Here is a 19,476-nt window from a genome sequence, read left to right as displayed (position 1 = left end):
TTTGTTATAGTTACCTCACAGAACTTTCTTGCGTTTGCACGATTGCATTCCCAAACATCATCCACCTCCAAACGCAAAATAACATGACACAGTTTGTGTTTTGGCTGCAGGTCATTTATAATGTAGGAAAAAAGAGTCACAGGCATTTTTTTATTATTAAAATGATGGATGGATAATCAGGTAAACCGAAATAATTTCAGTCCAGTAAGTATTTTTACATTAACTTTCAAAAAATCAGTAAAGATTTCACACACATATATATATATATATATATACATATATATATCAGTGTATTGTGGTTAGATTTTACTTGTATGTTTCTGAATGTGCAACTAGTGCTGAATTCCCTGCTTTACTTCATTACAGAGCCTTCAAAATAGAGTTGAGCACTGGCACATTCCAGTAAAAATAATATGATTCTGACATATGACGCAATAGCACTTCGGGCGACCTGAGTTTGAGTCCTGGCTCATGGTCATTTCTCTATTCCATTTGTTTCCTGTTTTTCTCTGAACTGTCCTCTCATAATAAAGGCACCAAGGCCAAAAATATAGCCTTAAATTTGTACCATGGGAATAGTGTGCCTTGGTTAGCAGTCAGTGTCTAAATAGATAAATAAATTATGAGGAAAAAAATTTACTCTTATACCGTGAGGATATCAATTCAGTATAGTGAGAATAGCATATTGCAATACTTTTGAAATACTGAGAAAAAACAATGAATTCATCTCTCTTAGGTCCAACATAGCCTGGAACCATTGAGACTGGTCAGGAAAACAGATGTAGATGGTCATGAACAGTTTGAAACCTCATTTATGATTGTCATATCTCACCTCATTCTTACAGAGATCCCACCTGGACAGATTGGGCCAGGTCTGCCTGCTGGTTTACTGAGCACTCACGTTGTAGAAAAGGTCGCCATGAGGAGCTAATGGCCATCATCACTGTGCCAAATTAAGGCTCATTAGATAGACCACATCCCGTGGGCGCTCGGTCTTACAGCAGCACAAAGACAGCCATTTTGACCTGCAATAATTGCCTTGATTGCACCATCCTCCGCTTGCAAGAGAACGGCTTGAATTCCCGATTTATTTGAGCATGTTTTTAATAAATGAATGTCCCTGTAAGATCAATTACTTGTCTGCCGTAGCACAAAATGTAATGTAACAGAGAGGGGGTGTAACTGGAAAGTGATGTATGTCCTTCATTGGACACAGAACATTTAGTTTTTATTAAGAGTTTAACACGTACACAATACATTAGTGGAGGTTCAATAGCCATAGCTTTGCTTCTCAGTATATTTCACCCTGATGAATTAGCAACTTAGCACACCATGTAAAATGACAAAAGGAAATGAGCAGAGCAGCATTATTATGACGCGTTGCACCAGGCCTGGTGAGGCTGGGTAATGTCTTCGTGTGGAGGCTTGAAGTTTATTACTTTAGCTAATGTTACCTGCGTGACCCAGGATGTGGTTTTCTGCAGGATGAGATGAGGAAGGTGATGGAAAGGTCAGTGTTAGCTTTGCTGTTTCATTAGTAGAGATGTGCCTTTTGCGCTCTGTGCCACAGGCCCGTTGTGATAGAAAATGTCATAAACAGCCAGTCTTCTTGCCATTGATAATTACTGTGTGAATATCACAAACTAGCTTAATTATGTGACTGTGACATTGTGAGACCTCCTTTCTACAAAGTGTATAATTGTTTAAAGATTCTGTAAGTGATTTTGTTTGGATGTGTCTGTGTGTATGCTTGTAAATATACAGATGTTTGTGTAGACATGTCAAGCAACCTGATTTAAAATACATAATAAATATTAAAATATATTAAACACACTCACAGTTAATTGATTAAAGCTAAATATAAAATATATAATAAAAATAAATACAGCACACACACACACACACACATACACACATATATCAGAATCAGAATCAGAATCAGAAAGAGCTTTATTGCCAAGTATGCTTGCGCATACAAGAAATTTGTTTTAGTGACATAAGCTTCCAGTAAACAGAGACAACAACACACAGACAAAAAAAAAAAAAAAAAAAAAAAAAAAAAATTGTACAGGAGAATTACAAATTGGCAAATAAATAAGTGTATAAACAATTGTGCTATAAATGATAATGGAATAGGATTGAGTGAGATGCAGGAATGTTCTAGGATGGAGGGGTAACAAATAAATATAAGGATATTGCACATTTTTGCATAAGCATAAGTTTAAGTGGGAAACATATATACAGGTCCTTCTAAAAAAATTAGCATATTGTGATAAAGTTAATTATTTTCCATAATGTAATGATAAAAATTAAACTTTCATATATTTTAGATTCATTGCACACCAACTGAAATATTTCAGGTCTTTTATTGTTTTAATACTGATGATTTTGGCATACAGCTCATGAAAACCCAGAATTCCTATCTCAAAAAAGGTTCTCTAAACGAGCTATTAACCTAATCATCTGAATCAACTAATAAACTCTAAACACCTGCAAAAGATTCCTGAAACTCCCAGCCTGGTTCACTACTCAAAACCGCAATCACGGGTAAGACTGCCGACCTGACTGCTGTCCAGAAGGCCATCATTGACACCCTCAAGCGAGAGAGTAAGACACAGAAAGAAATTTCTGAACGAACAGGCTGTTCCCAGAGTGCTGTATCAAGGCACCTCATTGGGAAGTCTGTGGGAAGGAAAAAGTGTGGCAAAAAACGCTGCACAACGAGAAGAGGTGACTGGACCCTGAAGAAGATTGTGTAGAAGGACCCATTCCAGACCTTGGGGGACCTGCGGAAGCAGTGGACTGAGTCTGGAGTAGAAACATCCAGAGCCACCGTGCACAGGCATGTGCAGGAAATGGGCTACAGAGAAGCAGCACTGGACTGTTGCTCAGTGGTCCAAAGTACTTTTTTCGGATGAAAGCAAATTTTGCATGTCATTCTGAATTCAAGGTGCCAGAGTCTGGAGGAAGACTGGGGAGAAGGAAATGCCAAAATACCTGAAGTCCAGTGTCAAGTACCCACAGTCAGTGATGGTCTGGGGTGCCATGTCAGCTGCTGGTGTTGGTCCACTGTGTTTTATCAAGGGCAGGGTCAATGCAGCTAGCTATCAGGAGATTTTGGAGCACTTCATGCTTCCATCTGCTGAAAAAACTTTATGGAGATGAAGATTTCGTTTTTCAGCACGACCTGGCACCTGCTCAAAGTGCCAAAACCACTGGTAAATGGTTTATTGACCATGGTATTACTGTGCTCAATTGGCCTGCCAACTCTCCTGACCTGAACCCCATAGAGAATCTGTGGGATATTGTGAAGAGAAAGTTAAGAGACGCAAGACCCAACACTCTGGATGAGCTTAAGGCCGCTATCGAAGCATCCTGGGCCTCCATAACACCTCAGCAGTGCCACAGGCTGATTGCCTCCATGCCACGCCGCATTGAAGCAGTCATTTCTGCAAAAGGATTCCCGACCAAGTATTGAGTGCATAACTGAACATAATTATTTGAAGGTTGCCTTTTTTTGTATTAAAAACACTTTTCGTTTATTGGTCGGATGAAATATGCTAATATGTGTGTAAATAGCATATATATAAATCAATTACAAATTGATTTTGTAAGACAGACTTAAGTATATATATATAAACATCTGAAATCACTTACAGCACATTTGTCTCAGTGTGTAAATAATACACTGACTTTGAGGATGTTTCTGTAGGTAATTTCCATGGTGTGATATCCTGAGGATGTCAGAACTTCATGTGATGTGTAAATCTATAACATTGTGTGACTTATGTTTTCTTGATGTATTGTTCAGTATTAATCCTCAGAGAAAGCATCCAAGCAGTTTATCATTGTTATTGTTAACGAATGCATCCTATGTTTGTGAAGGCAGGTGAAAATACACACTCTCAACTTCAAAACGAATATCATTTAATGTCATTCGCACCCTCAGCTGGCCCTTTTCCAAACATAATTGTGTTTTCCTGATGATGAGCATCTGTGCAAGCAATCCAAGGTTGTTAAATTCTGATGAAATCAAAATTGGAGCCGGTTAGAAAGATTAAATCCTTCTGTTTTTGCTTGAAGAAAATCCATGGTACTGTATATGCAAGCAATTTGTGCTTCATGGCTTTGACGTCATGTTTACTATTTGCACTCAACAAGTGATTCCATTGAGTTTAAAAACAGAATAAAACTCGCTAATGAGAAACATGCAGAGGGAATAACTAATTGGCAAAAGTGATCACTTTAAAAAATGAGTTCAGTCCTGAAGGCTATCAGACACAAGTGTGAGTGTGTGTTTGTGTGTGTGTGTGTGTGTGTGTGTGTGTGTGTGTGTGTGTGTGTGTGTGTGTGTGTGTGTGTGTGTGTGTGTGTGATGTACAATGGTGGGGAACCTCCTGTATCAAGAGGGAATAAACAGCCAGCTGAGGCTGCTTGATTGCTCTGGATTGTGGGTGGAAAAGGATAAATTAGCAATTCATTCTTAATTACAGAGACCAGAAAAACATTGCGGCTAACAAATGAAGCAACAAAATTACTGATAGGGGTGTGCTCTGTTTCTGCACCACGCTAAAGAATCGTTCTTCCGTAAGTCGCCAAGCTCTGATTAATGATGATTTTACATTGAATCTCTCCAAATATTTATGAATCCAACCGCCTCGATGCTCCTTCCATAAATCCACAGAGGGGAGAAACATTTCCACCCACAAAGACATGCAGATCTTTGATCCATAAACAGCAACGTGTACCCCACCTGATCACGCTACCGGGGGTCGTCGGAATAAAGAGCCAGTTTGTCTCATGTTTAATTCAGTCTATTTGCGACGGTGGTTGTCAGTCAGTGAATAGCTGGCAGTCACGTCACCGCGTTTCGGCCCGACTGTAATAAAGAGCTGAGTAAAAGCCCTGTATACAGGGCCTTCCGAGCATGTTTTGAAGTGCCGTGGTCATTCTGCAAGAGGGATTTATGTTCATCGGTCCATCATCTCTGATCTTAAAAGACAGTGATTAACAGCAGAGAGAGAGTAGAGATAGGATTCAGAACTGCTGTGGGCAAACACTGACAAGGCCATACCACTCAGAAGCTTTTTACTCGGCCTGTTAACAAGGGGACTCACTCTCTCTTACACACACATTGTTTTTCTGTGTGGGGTGGAATATCGTAGTATATGTCTCTTTCAGACAGAAGCTTTTTTTTTTTTTGCCCAGATCATCTGAACACTTTATCTTGAAATTGACTGATATTTAATTCTGAGTATTTAAATCTATAGATCTAAATATGTATTTAAATCTGAGAGACTACAGTGCCTTTTTAATGTCTCTTGTGAGAATTATAAACTACTTTATCATAATCATATGTCCTTCATAAAAAATGTGGAAAAAAAGTGTGTGTGTGTGTGTGTGAATACTATTAATAAACTATTTCATCATGCCCTTCATTTAAAAAATAAAAGTGATTTGCGGTCTCAGAGACTCCAGGTGTAAAAATATTATCAAATGTGATGAATTTTTAAACGCTAAAATTTGTATTGTTGTAAAAAGGTGAATGCAGACAGAAGCAATGTTACTGCATTGGATTAGAGTCTCATTTATAGAACAAAAATAAATAAATATTTTGTGATAAAACAAAAAAAACATTAAAGCTCCAATAATATCTGTAAACTGAGTTTTTATTAGATTTGGGATTGTAAATAACAGGTTCACTTTTAAATTCCTGTTATTACTTTTACTCATTAGCATCTCAAATAATGTTAAGCCGACATTTTTTCATGTTGCCTTGAATTTGTGGTGTATTAAAATAATTTGTTATATTTTTAAATACTTAACTTTACATGTGAGAGTATTCTGGCAGGTGTAACAATGAAGTTCACAAATAATAAAAAGAAATAACAATAAAAGAATCACAGCTCACAGTGACACAAATCACTGTGTAAATAGACTGAATTAGGCTTGCATTTATGTGTATTTATCCCAGATAAATATTTTGTATTGACACTTTTAAGTTGTTTAAACATTTAATTTAATGTTCAGTTATTGAAATTACATTTTAGATCAGTTTCTCATTAAGACATAACTTGCTTACAATATTATCAAACCTAGCAAAGTCAGTACACTCTAATTAATATTCATGAGTTAACCCTGCACATGTCATAATGCATATGCACACACGTTCGGCATCACTAACCATACTGTGGCTTGAAATACAATCCCATGCCACTCAGGGAATAGCAAGCACTTTTAAGAGCACGTCATTAGCATGATCTCCCAGACCTGCTGTAGTGGAGACGTTTTGTCAGCTGTGTTTGGCAGAATATCTGTGTTCTACTAAATACGGATGCACAAGATTAGTATTGCACTCAGGTGCATGTCAAAAGCAATCTGTCCGCTCACAGGTTTCGGAATATTAAATTATATCATATGCGCTTATTATCTCTTTGCACTACTAAAAGGTTTCAGGCATTGGAACAACTACAACCTGTCTCTAAAGTTTTATCTCACTTGCTTTCACAGGTGGAGAGCATGCGGACACTGTGACGCATCCACTTCCTGCGGCCTTCTCCGACCTGCTGCCACACTTCCTGTTGGAGCCTGATGATGTTTATATCGTTAAGAACAAGCCAGTGACCCTCACCTGCCGCTCAACCCCTGCCACTCAGATCTACTTCAAGTGCAACAGCGAATGGGTTCACCAGGATCAGCACTTGATCGAGCGTGACGTGGACCCTGCCACAGGTAGACCCTCTCAACACTCTCTCCGAGGTTGACAATAAAGCCGGCTGACCCGCAGCATGTATAAAATGACACTGGAAAACAGGAGAGCCTATAAAGAATGCTTTCTAGATATGATGCTCTTTCTTCTTCTGTAGTATAGCACAAAATACAAGAACTTCCTTCAAAGCAATTTTCAAAATGTCTTCTGCCCATATCATGAACAGGGCTTGCTTTGTGCTCATGGATTGGTCTGTTGCATTATTAGTGTACTGTGTATCATGAAGGGCTGGATTAGTTTGGATGTTTCTTGTTTTTTGTAGCAGAGGCAGCAATTTTAAGAATTAATCTGCAAAACATGTCAGTTTGTCGGTATGTCAGTAATCTATTAATAATATGATTTAATAATAAAGCCCAAATCCTTTGCTTTACAATGAATTTACCATAGTTTCAAGAGTTTGCTATGCATATCGAAAGCTTTGATAAAACTGCAGGAGCAGTAGTGTTATGTAAGTCTAATGTTCTGTTCTATTTATTAATAGTAATCATTTAGCTTAACCATACGCTCTTCATGGTTGCCAAGCAACATTACTGTCAAAGTTAATTCTGTAAACTAATTTAAAGGTATTAGGCTAGACGTTGGTATACAATGACGTCATAATCTATACAGGGGGAATATAGGGTCAGATGTTATTGTATGAATAGCCTTATTAACAATATTGGCCTTAAATAATGTATTGTAGACTAACAAAGAGTTTGTGACCCATGATAAATGGTAACAGATTGAAAGCCAGATGTTCTTTAATGACATATTAGGTAGCTTATCACATGCAATGACTGCAGAAATGACCTTATATTTGACAGGAGAAACTGTGCGAAGTCAAGCTGCTCCGCAAAATGAAAGGTAATATTTTAATAGAGTAAATCAAACAATGCAAAGGTATTGTACCATTATCAGAATTACAGAATTCTTGTTTGCCATGTTTGGTGAACGACACCATATATTCTGAATCATTTTCAGTTTTAGATAAAATATTGTAAAAAAACAATATTTTGCAACATTATTGCAACACACTAACGAATCGTTTTTGCGCTATTATAAAGGTATTATATTACATTATTTTCTATTATATATTAATTTATTAATTCATTACTATTATATCTTCATATATTCATTATTCATTTATTATATATTCATTTCGCTATTATAGTTAATTTTCAAGTTTCTATTTTATTTTAGCAGTTCAGTATTATTTTGGCTGCTAATTCAATTATAATATTGCCAGTAATTTAAACGTTTGACGTTGTCATCCTTAGATTAGATTTCAAACAGCTGTTGCTAGCTCTCTAACTTGGTTGCCTCTAGTTTTGTTTTTCATCTCTTTATATCACTCTGAATTTGGTCACGTCTCATTTAGGCTACTCTATAATTTAGGCTGTAATGGAAAATATATGTGAGGACATGTTCAAGCAGCATGCAGTGCAGTTGGAGTTGCCTTCTCTCAACTTGAACGTTGTTGGCATTGAGCAAAATTGCATACTCTGCAGAATCATATGCAGAAACCTTTTCAGTAGCATTCGGTTATTGCTAATAGCTTAGCATGGGGCTAATAGGTTAAGAAAAGCTCTTTTGACTAGCTTGAAGAAGATGGCATGCTACATTTTAATCAGGCATTGAGGAAGGCAGTTTTAGGACACTGTCAGGCTATTGGTGAGAATATAGTGAACAGTCAGTGCTGTTCTGCGATGCATTCTGGGAATCTCTAGGCAGAGAAAAATGACTGCTCCCTGGGCAGCATATATACTATTGTACTAGAGAGTAGATTGAAACAGCTTATATTGATGTTCAAAGATACTGTGTTTCTTGGCAACTATAAACAGCCCCTGCGGTTGGTCCAGTGACTTATATTACCTGGCAGAAGAATTTTTTATTATTATTAATATACGTTCCTTTTCATATTGCCTTTGCTGCTATTTTATGAAAATAATAAGTCACTGCCACATGTCTCAACATACTTGGGTTTATGTCTTCAAATGTTGCTCAATAAGATTTTAAAGCTGGAACTATCTATATCTTTTTTAAATGATTTTAAACCATCAAAATTTAAGTTGAAGTTTCAGTTCCCCCAAACAAAGTTCTGCATGGCTTCTCTTCAGTTTGCGATCGGTTTCTTGTTTTTAAAGACCGCTTCATGTTCCTCATAGATTAAATCACTCTCCCCTCTGACAGCAGTTTAAGAGATGTAGTCAGCGCTGTAGCTGATTTGTTCAGCTGTACTTGTTCTTATGTGGACATGCTGTGTTTTCTGTTATTTCCCTTCATATCGGGATTGATTGGAAGAGCTGACATGCAGATGACATGCTGCAGAGCATGCTGCAGAGCATTTTCAGGGGAATGGCGCATTTCTTAAGATGGAGGATATGCTGCTAGGTATTAGAGTAGACAGGCATAAACTCCTGTCATCTGTCTATAACACATACACACACTACACGATTAACATTCAGTTTCTTTTTGGCAGACAGTACATTGTGTTTATTTATTTAGCTGTGAGTCACATTGTGAATGCACATGCACATTCTTCATTCACCAATGTTAAGTCAGCTATTCTGTTTGATTGTCACCTGAACCTGGGGTAATTCACTTACATAGTGTGTGTTTTGCCAGCTGGAAACAATGTTTACAAGATCACAGGATGTTAATGTATTAAGTAAATATCATTAAAACAAGTGGAGGAAAAGTATTTCTAACAATATACACTACTGTTCAACAGTTTGAGATCATTACATTTTTTTAAAGAGATTACAAATTTTATTCAGCAAGGATGTGTTAAATTGATAAGAAGTGATAGCAAAAATTTATATTGTTAAAAAATATTTATATTTTAAATGAATTCTGTTCTTTTAATTCATTCATCAAATAATCCTGAAAAATCGATCACAGTTTAAAATATATATATATATATATATATATATATATATATATATATATATATATATATATATATATATATATATATATATTTGGCAGCACAACTGTTGCCAACAATAATTATGATAATAATTCAGCATATCAGACGGATTTCTTAAAGGTCATGTGACACTTTGCACACACACACACACACACACACACACACACACACACACACACATATTGCAGTGTGTCAGTAGAAGAGTTGCATTGTTTCAGTAACTGTCACTATGTTGCCTCAAGTAAATTTATGTTGTTGGGTAGCCTGGGAAAACCCAGACTACTTCCGGCGAATTTCAATTCTCTCTACAGAATAGTCTGGCAAAGAGGGCTATCTAGCTCGTTTCTGTGCCGCCGAAATCGCGGCACCAATCAGAAACGTTGAGGCGGGGTTTACACGATGACGACAGCGATTTTTGTACATTACAAAGATGGATGCTGCAGAGGAACATTCGTTCGAAACTGCTATCGCATCTGTTTTAAGTGATTTAAACTTTAACTTTGCGTTAAAACCCGAGCAAAGAACAACACTTGAAGCCTTCATATCTAAAAAATATGTTATCGCTTGTCTTACCGACGGATTTGCTCTGGATTCGCTTTGCATATTTGTTTAGATTTATTTATTTAAAGAAAACATTCTATTATTATTTTGCAGTGTCTTAACAGATGCATTGCATGTCTTTAGTAATTTTCACTCTGTTTGAATTCAATCTACTGTCAACAGTGAGACAGTACAAGGTCTCAACATGACACCCCATTCCTCTTGCCTCTGTGTTGCTGATGAATGGCCAGCGTTTGGCCAGAGATGAAGGACAAACAGATGTCCAACAGCATAGGTTTCCGAAGGCACCCACATTGATCTCTCCCAACTTTCACATTGTGCTGTCAGCAGTGTTTTGAAAGGCGAGCAGCTGGAGGCATCATCTCCTGTGTAGTTTCAGAAAGTCTGGCTCAAAGTTAGCGCTGGGAAGTAAACTAGACTTCTGACTTTTCCTTTTGAATAGTAAAACAACTCAAACATATGTCAGCTCATTGAAGAAGAGAGTACAAAATAGTTCCACTTGTCTTGCCAGCTCAGGTGCAAAGGAAATTGTTGTTTGGATGTTATTGTGTCTTTGTGTTATTGTGGTGAATAATTTTTTGTCCTTAGTCATCATCGCATTTACATTTTTATGTGTAGCTGATGCTTTTATGCAAAGTGATTTGCAATTAAGGAAATGCTATATCAAAAATTATTCATATTTGCTATCAGAGTTATTATCATTAGCTAAATCTACGAAGACATTTTTGTTTATTAAACTACAGTTTAGATTTTATATATATATATATATATATATATATATATATATATATATATATATATTTATATATAAAATTAAAAACATTATGAAAAAACTTTATTAATTTTTTTCTTAGCTTAAGTTGAAGAACAAAAATAAAATAACTAAAAAGTAAAACTGAAAAAAAGAAGATTTTTTACCTTAAATAATAATAGGATAAAATAGTATAACAGTTTTATGAAAATAAAAGCTTATTCAAAATATTAAAAAAAAAAATGGTTGTGTATAAATAATATATACTAATATATGTATTAATAATAAGACAATTTTCTGTACTGGGTATCTGTCTTTTTATCTAGTTTTACATGTTAAAAAAAAACACACATGGGGAAACTTGCGGCCTAATGGTTAGAGAGTTTAATTCTTAACCCTAAGGTTGTGGGTTCGAGTCTCGGGCTGGTAATACCACGACTGAGGTGCCCTTGAGCAAGGCACCAAACCCCCAACTGCTCCCCGGGTGCCGCAGCATAAATGGCTGCCCACTGCTCCGGGTGTGTGTTCACAGTGTGTGTGTGTGTGTTCACTGCTCTGTGTGTGTGCACTTTGGATGGGTCAAATGCAGAGCACAAATTCTGAGTATGGGTCACCAGTATGTGTATGTCACGTCACATTCTCTTTTTTTTCTTGTTTTTTATTTTATTTAAATTTTTTTCCCTTCATTTTAGAATGTTTTTAATAAATGTTTTAATATACGTTTTAAGGCTGCTTAAAATATTTGCCCATCATGATAGTATTTGTAGTACAGAATTACATTTATGCTTATTAAATAAGAAATTGTGTCCAAACAGGACACAATTTACTATTACTGTATTACAGTCATGAGAATGACATTGTTTCATATTAGAGTGTAAAGTGTGCTTTATTCCATTAAAATAATAATAATAATAATTGCATTTGTTTTTTACATTTTGGAGTGAAAATATATTTATAAATCTCTTAATTCCCTCCACAATATGAATATGTTTTATATTGTATGCTATCAGTGCTTTAAAATGTCACAGCCTTCATCATGTTTCTGCCCTCACCATTAAGACTCAGACCGCTCAGTTTCAGTCATTGGTGCCTTGAGACAGTTTGATCTGATTGAAGGATGTTTTAGTTTGCAAATATCAAGTTATCAACAACTATTTGGGATCTGGCTGCTTGGTGCGCGTCTCCTTTATATCTGCAGCATTTACTCGAATGAAGAATTATGTTGCGACCTGTCTTTCCTCTCCAGTGTATCAATGTCCACTATTGATTTTTTCCTGGGAGTCTATTGGTTCTCATTACCTGTCTCCAGTAACTAATATCAATTGTTTTTCTCTGGCCAGTTCAAAGCTTCTCCCCTTTTGCTTTAACACATACACACAGGTTTCTCATTCACTCGTCTGAGGAAACAAAGCTAAGACAGGGGAGAGATGAAGATATATCCATTCAAAGAGAAATCAGTGTTGACAGTGGATTTGCATGGACCAAACCTGGATGCCGGCTGATCCATTACGGCAATATTCTTGTTTAACTTAGGCAGGAAAGATTGCAAACGCTTCGATTGTCCGATTATATTTGATTTGTTGCCTACAAGAGGCTTTCATGGGAGATAAATATTCTTTTAAAGATGATTGCTTTTATCTCATGCAATCTGTCATACCTGACAACATCTCATTTCCCACTTATATGGTCATTTGTGGCATCACATTGAGAGTAATTGTCAAAAAATCTGAAATATTTGTCTCTTTAAAGATAGTTCTTTGGAAAAGACACCACACTGACTAGTAGGTATGGATTATTATTATTATTATTTTCCCATGAGCCTCTTTGACTTCTTAGAGATTGTAGTTTGATTATATGAGATTTTTAATAGAATTTGAATTAATTTGTTATAGTTTTGCAGCATGAACTTTTGTGGTGAACTTAAATAAATTTAGTTCATTTGAATCAGATTCCCTTAATTTATCTTGTTATATGACCAAATTGTATTTTTTTTTTTTTTTTTTTGCCATGCCAATATTTTGAGCTTGTTTTCACTGTTCTCGGATGAAGTTCCTGGGTTCTTACAGACAAACTAAGATGATTAGCACAATCACTTTTAATTGATGAGATTTCTGCCAATTCCAATGATCTCAAGTAGAAAAGGAACATTTCAGTGGCCCTTTTACCATGTGAATTATGGGGTGGGGGGTATAAAAAACAGAGCCTCAGTTTAGTGAGGTGAAATGATTTACCAGTATGAGCAATTTTCAGAAACCCATGAGAGTTATTGCCACCCTGTCCACATACTCTCGGAACAGTGTAATTAAGTTCATGCAGACTCTAATGTCTTTGATTAAATGAAACCATTCTTTGGCATGTTAAGATTTTTCTAAAAACTCCAGGCCTCCTGGTCCTACATTTACTGAATAACAGACAGAAAAGCAATCACAGAGTTCCATTCAGAGAAATCATTATTATTCATTGTGTGTGTGTGTGTGTGTGTGTGTGTGTGTGTGTGTGTGTGTGTGTGTGTGTGTGTGTGTGTGTGTGTGTGTGTGTGTGTGTTTCTTCAAGGTTGAAACTACCTGAAAAGAAAAAGAAAAAAAGTGCTTATACACTTGATGTGAAGATATTAAATAATATTATATTATGTGTCCGTTAAACAGAACAGAGCTGACAAAAATGACCATGGAGGAGTCCAATCTTACCAGTCACCCCCCATTTTCGGCATGGAGACATAAATGACATACCCCAAATAAAAAGGTTTCTGCTCATGAGTCTTTCTGACTATATTCATAATCAACATGTTCACAAAGCTGACACTTCAAAGTTTACTGTTCAGGAATCAGAATTACTCAAACTGTTATGATCATAGAGATATATAAGCTCAAACATAAAAACAAAAATAAAAATATTAAAAACATATTTTTTAAATGTTTTAAAAAATTGTTAATGTAGGATATGAGTTTAGAAACATACATTAGTGTAGCTAAAGCCACAAGTCTACCAAGGCTTCATTTGAAATTTCATAATATAATCTGTACAACTGTGAATTTTATGAAATATTTTCTGAGGCCGTTGTGTGTTTTTATAGAAGGCTAATCAAGTTGATTTATGGCACTTGTCATCTTCTGTAAACTCACAAGTAAACACTCCTGTGTGCTCTGTCTTTATTTTTGCATCTAAATTCTCCCCCATTCATGATTCAATTTTTCTCATGAAATGAGCCTTTCACACCTCCGCCAGGTATGACACAAAATCCTCATTATTCTTTTGTTTTTATTCCACCATTTTTAGCCTTTGTTGTGGTATTTCAAGGTTTACCAAGCTCCAATCTTGCTTCAATCTTAGTATACATTTACCCCATTTTTATTAATAGCCTTACTATAAAAATACAACAAAACATTTTCTTACCACCTTACGTGAATTATTATGACAAAATTCATTATGGAGGAGAAATGCACCTGCTATTGGCAGCATTAGAGCTAACGCTAGCATCAAGCTACATCAGACTATTTATGAAATTATTAGTACACTTTTACTCAAAACTCATTTTAAACCCCGATCGAGTGTTTGTCATAACTTCCTTTTTCGATCACAGGTGGAGTTTGGTCGTTTACAGTTGTAAAAATATGCTATTTATAGCCTTTAACATTGCTGCACAAGTTAGCATTTCAGATGTACATTTTCAATAGTTTTTATAAAAATGCCCCAAATCTAAAAAAAATCACATACCGTCCATTACTATTGTAATCGTGTGTTTATTATTTGGATATTTCGTGGGTACAGAGGTGTATCCGTGTTGTTGTTGTCAGATATCAACACAGAAGTGTACAGGAAGCATATGCACAACCAGCGCAGCGTCATAGAATGTCTACAAACAGATTCACACCCACTTTTAGGGGAAAAGAAACCGCCATACAGTAATGGATAGAGGAAGTGGACTAACCTTACAACATGCCAAAGAGTTGCTGTGTGGTTGGGTGCAACAATTATGTTTGTAAAACCCCAAATTTGAAATTCATGGCGACCTGCCATCATCATCCATATCTTGCGGTTATGAAAATATTAATTACTTATGAATTACGTATGATGCTACTCGAAAGCTACGCCAGGCTAGTTTTATGGCTGGACAGAAAAGTGCACTCAGTACTCTAAATATAAAGGCATACTATATACATTAAAAGATGTTTACTTTCAAATACAAAGTAAAATCATTCACTGGCGTACCTGGTGACTCGATGAGGTACGAGTAAATGTCCGTGTAAGACTCTGACCACTGGGAGGGGTTGTTACATCAATTTGACATACTGGCAGAATTAAGGGATGTGTTTTTAAATTGACCAAATTAAGTTTTTGGGTGTATATTTCATGCTCTGTGGCAGGCAGGGTGGACATATAATTACTTGACATGTTTAGTCTTAGGAATTTCTTAAGTTATTCATGCCTTCCGGCTGTGTACGGACGTTGCTTTTTGATGCTAATTTGTATAGAAGTCTATGGGAAATCTAGTTTATTTTCCCCTAAAAAGGGGCAGTAACGAAATTGACAGTTACGTTCCCGAATGTGCCGGTTTTGCGTATGTGACACGATGACGTTGTCTTGTTTTGGGACTCTAAAGATTGACAAGAGGAAGGACCAATCAGAGTCTGTCTGAGTCACAGCGCGAGCACGCAGGACTGCACACACACACAGAGTGTTGGGAGAGGCTATTTATCATCGGATTGCGTAAATCAGTAGAAAATGAATAGAAATGATGATTCTTTCAGAGGAAATATGAAGTAAACATGAGTAAATATATCCATATATCTCCATGTGCATGCATCTTTGGTCTATAAACCCTTATTGACGCTGTTCAGTGAATCTATGTGAATGCAAATAAACTGCTGCAGACATGACTGAATATAAATGAGTGGTGAATTTCTATTCAAAATTTGGCATAATAGGATTTTATTATTTTGCACTCCTGACATAAATTACTAAATAACTGTTACTGCAACAATGTTTTATCAAAACATTGGTCAAATATGGAAATCTTTAAACTTTGAACTGATACACAGTTTCTCTACGTATATATTTAAATATTAGGGGTGGCACGGTTCGCTGAAAAAACCCCGTACCGTTCGGTTCACTACACACAGTTTTGTACGCGCTGGGACCGCGCTTCAACTTAAATCCTAAGCATCTGTAATATGGTAGCAGTTAATATATGTTTCTGTTGATGGATGCGCTGTCACACACCTGGACTCATTTTGTGTGTTTTTGCCCCTGTGACCCAGTTTCTGTCTTCCGTGTGTGCTTTGATTAGTTCCCAGGTGTGTCTAGTCATTTCCGCATGTGTTCCATGTCCCTGTTAATTTAGTCATGCCATCCACCTGTGTTTCCCCATTATCCCTTGTATAAAAGCCTTGTCCTTTCAGTTCTGTTTTGTCTGGTCTACTCGTTACTCGTCTACTTGTCAACTTGTCCACTTGTTACCTGTTACTTGCCACTTGCCTCTTGCCACCTGTTATTTGCCACTTACCTTGCCTATGTTTGAGTTAATAAATCCTTGTTTCGTTTATCCCTCGGCTCCGTGTTCCTTCCAGCAGCGTAAGCCGTGACAGAAGACCCGACCAAAAAAAAAAGTTAAAAACTGCGTGTTTTCCCTCCGTTTTGTTTTCCGTTTTTCACAGTCTTTTTCTTTCCGTAGTGTGTCATGGATCCCCTCTATCGCCCCGAATACCTCCTCCTCCTGCTGGAGCAGGAGGGACTGTCTCTCGAGGACCATACCAGACGGTTTCTCTGGCTAGCTAATGCCACCAGCTACCCGGACCACGCGCTGTCGTTGTCGCCCGAAGATGGTCCTCGGGAGGATTTCGCCGCATTCATAGAGTGGAATCTGGTGAGAAATGGGTCACCTCTCACGGTCGGCCCAATGGAGGATCTCGCCAGGTCCACTCTGGACCCAGAGCCCAGCCTACAATCTCCCCACGGTACGAGGCATAAGCCCGAGCCCACCGATGACGGAGAGCCAGAGAGCAACCCGTCAGACCAGGTGCGAGAGCCGGCGACACTGCCCACCACGAGGGAGCGAAATGTGGAGCGCCAAATGGGTCAAAATGAGGGGGTTTCCAATTCACCTATGCCAGATCCTCTGTTAAGCCCAGGAAGGGCTCCTGATCTTCCGTTAAGCCCAGGACGGGCTCCTGATCCTCCTATAAGCCCAGGACGGGCTCCTGATCCTCTGTTAAGCCCAGGAAGGGCTCCTGATTCCCCGTTAAGCCCAGGACGGGCTCCTGTTCCCCCGTTAAGCCCAGGACGGGCTCCTGATCCTCCTTTAAGCCCAGGACGGGCTCCTGATCCTCCGTTAAGCCCAGGACGGGCTCCTGATCCTCCGTTAAGCCCAGGACGGGCTCCTGATCTTCCGTTAAGCCCAGGACGGGCTCCTGATCTTCCGTTAAGCCCAGGACGGGCTCCTGATCCTCCTTTAAGCCCAGGACAGGCTCCTGAACCCCCGTTAAGCCCAGGACGGGCTCCTGAACCCCCGTTAAGCCCAGGACGGGCTCCTGAACCCCCGTTAAGCCCAGGAAGGGCTCCTGATCTTCCGTTAAGCCCAGGACGGGCTCCTGATCCTCCTTTAAGCCCAGGACGGGCTCCTGATCCCCCGTTAAGCCGAGGACGGGCTCCTGAACCCCCGTTAAGCCCAGGACGGGCTCCTGAACCCCCGTTAAGCCCAGGACGGGCTCCTGAACCCCAGTTAAGCCCAGGACAGGCTCCTGATCCTCCGTTAAGCCCAGGACGGGCTCCTGATCCTCCGTTAAGCCCAGGAAGGGCTCCAGCCCCAGAGCTTACTCCAATGCCTGCTCCTCCAAAATTCCCACCCTCCCACCCACTCCTGCCTCCTCCTCCGCTGTCGTCTGGCTGCCCCTCTGCTCGCCCTCAGCCTACCATCATTTTGGTGCGAGCTCAGCGGGACCGACATCCTCCAGCGACGCCTTGGTCGGCGTCTCCCTCACCTCCGCCTCCAGCCTCTGAGGCCTGGACTCCGCCTCGGCCCGTTGACCCGTCGGCTCCACCATGGCTCCTAGCTCCTTCCTCTCCGCCGTGGCCCGGCAGTCCGCAGGCTCTGCCTGGCTCCCTCGTCCCTCCGGCTCCGCCTTGGTCTGGCGTCGTCCATCCTATGCCTCGGGACTCCACTCCTCCGGCTTCGCCTCATCCCTCCGTCCCTCCGGCTCCGTCAGGCTCCTTCATCCCCTCGGCTACACCTCAGTCCTCGGTCACTCTGGCCTCACCGCGGCCTTCCGGATCCACATCGCCGCGTCAGTCACCAGAGCCATCAGTTCCGCCTAGGACCTCCGGCTCCTCCCCGTCACCCTGGCTCTTCGGCTCTCCGTCTCCGCCTCGGGCTCCTCCTCCACTTGCTCCGTTGCCGTGGGTCGAGTCCCTGGAGTCGGTGACCATTCCTCCTCCATGGCTCCTTCCACCGTCGGCCCCACCTTGGGCCGTTATGGCTGTGGCCTGGGTCCTGCTGGGTACCTCCTGCTTCAGATCCTTCCTGTCTCCTCCCTGGCTCCTCCCTCCGTCATCTCCTCCCTGGCTCCTTCCTCTGTGGTCCCTGTCTGCTGGCCCCCTCCTGGGAGGCTGTCCTCCACCGGAACCTCCTCCCAAGTTCCCACCCACGCCTCCCTTTGTTGTTTCTACGGTGCGAGGACGCACCTACCGGGAGGGGGGAGTACTGTCACACACCTGGACTCATTTTGTGTGTTTTTGCCCCTGTGACCCAGTTTCTGTCTTCCGTGTGTGGTTTGATTAGTTCCCAGGTGTGTCTAGTCATTTCCGCATGTGTTCCATGTCCCTGTTAATTTAGTCATGCCATCCACCTGTGTTTCCCCATTATCCCTTGTATAAAAGCCTTGTCCTTTCAGTTCTGTTTTGTCGGGTCTACTTGTCAACTTGTCTACTTGTCCACTTGTTACCTGTTACTTGCCACTTGCCTCTTGCCACCTGTTATTTGCCACTTACCTTGCCTATGTTTGAGTTAATAAATCCTTGTTTCATTTATCCCTCGGCTCCGTGTTCCTTCCAGCAGCGTAAGCCGTGACATGCGCATTCTGGATTCCCAGACAATACAACAATAGCGATTAAGAAAAAAAAAACCTGGACAAACCATTCACTCTTGGTCAATGTGAACAATTTATACTGGAATATGAGCAATTTATTCTGTCATCATCCGGGTGCTGAAAGCGCGCGCACAGATGAGACCTGAACAGCACACATTAATATGTATTTAAACTAAACTCATTTAAGCTTTGTCAGTTTAAACATTTAAGAGCCAGAGGACGCGAGCTCGCGCGCGCAGTGAGAAGATTTGTGCATGCGCTCATCCGAAGCGTGCAAACCCGCGCCTCAGAACGCGCAAATATAAGATCTCTCTGAAGTATTGTGTTTAAATGGACAAATTCAGACCAAAATTATGTCAAAATGCCCATCTTGGTAAGTATCCTACAGCAGATATAGCCGGCTGAA

At 39.5% G+C, this 19,476-nt stretch overlaps 1 protein-coding gene across 4 annotated transcripts in view; it reads left to right on the top strand.

The window, feature by feature from the left end:
• The window catches only part of LOC132113839 (netrin receptor UNC5A-like), a 210,820-nt gene that overhangs the window by 115,796 nt on the left and 75,548 nt on the right, over positions 1-19,476 (top strand). For all 4 annotated transcript variants that reach the window (XM_059521863.1, XM_059521860.1, XM_059521864.1 and 1 more), the window contains exon 2: positions 6,511-6,732. In XM_059521863.1, the coding sequence (XP_059377846.1) occupies positions 6,511-6,732 (222 nt within the window). The remainder of the gene's footprint in view (positions 1-6,510; positions 6,733-19,476) is intronic.

The sequence above is a fragment of the Carassius carassius genome, chromosome 33 (assembly GCF_963082965.1).
Source record: "Carassius carassius chromosome 33, fCarCar2.1, whole genome shotgun sequence".
NCBI lineage: Eukaryota > Metazoa > Chordata > Actinopteri > Cypriniformes > Cyprinidae > Carassius > Carassius carassius.
Note: the sequence above shows the minus strand (reverse complement) of the source record. Positions and strands in the feature narration are given on the sequence as shown.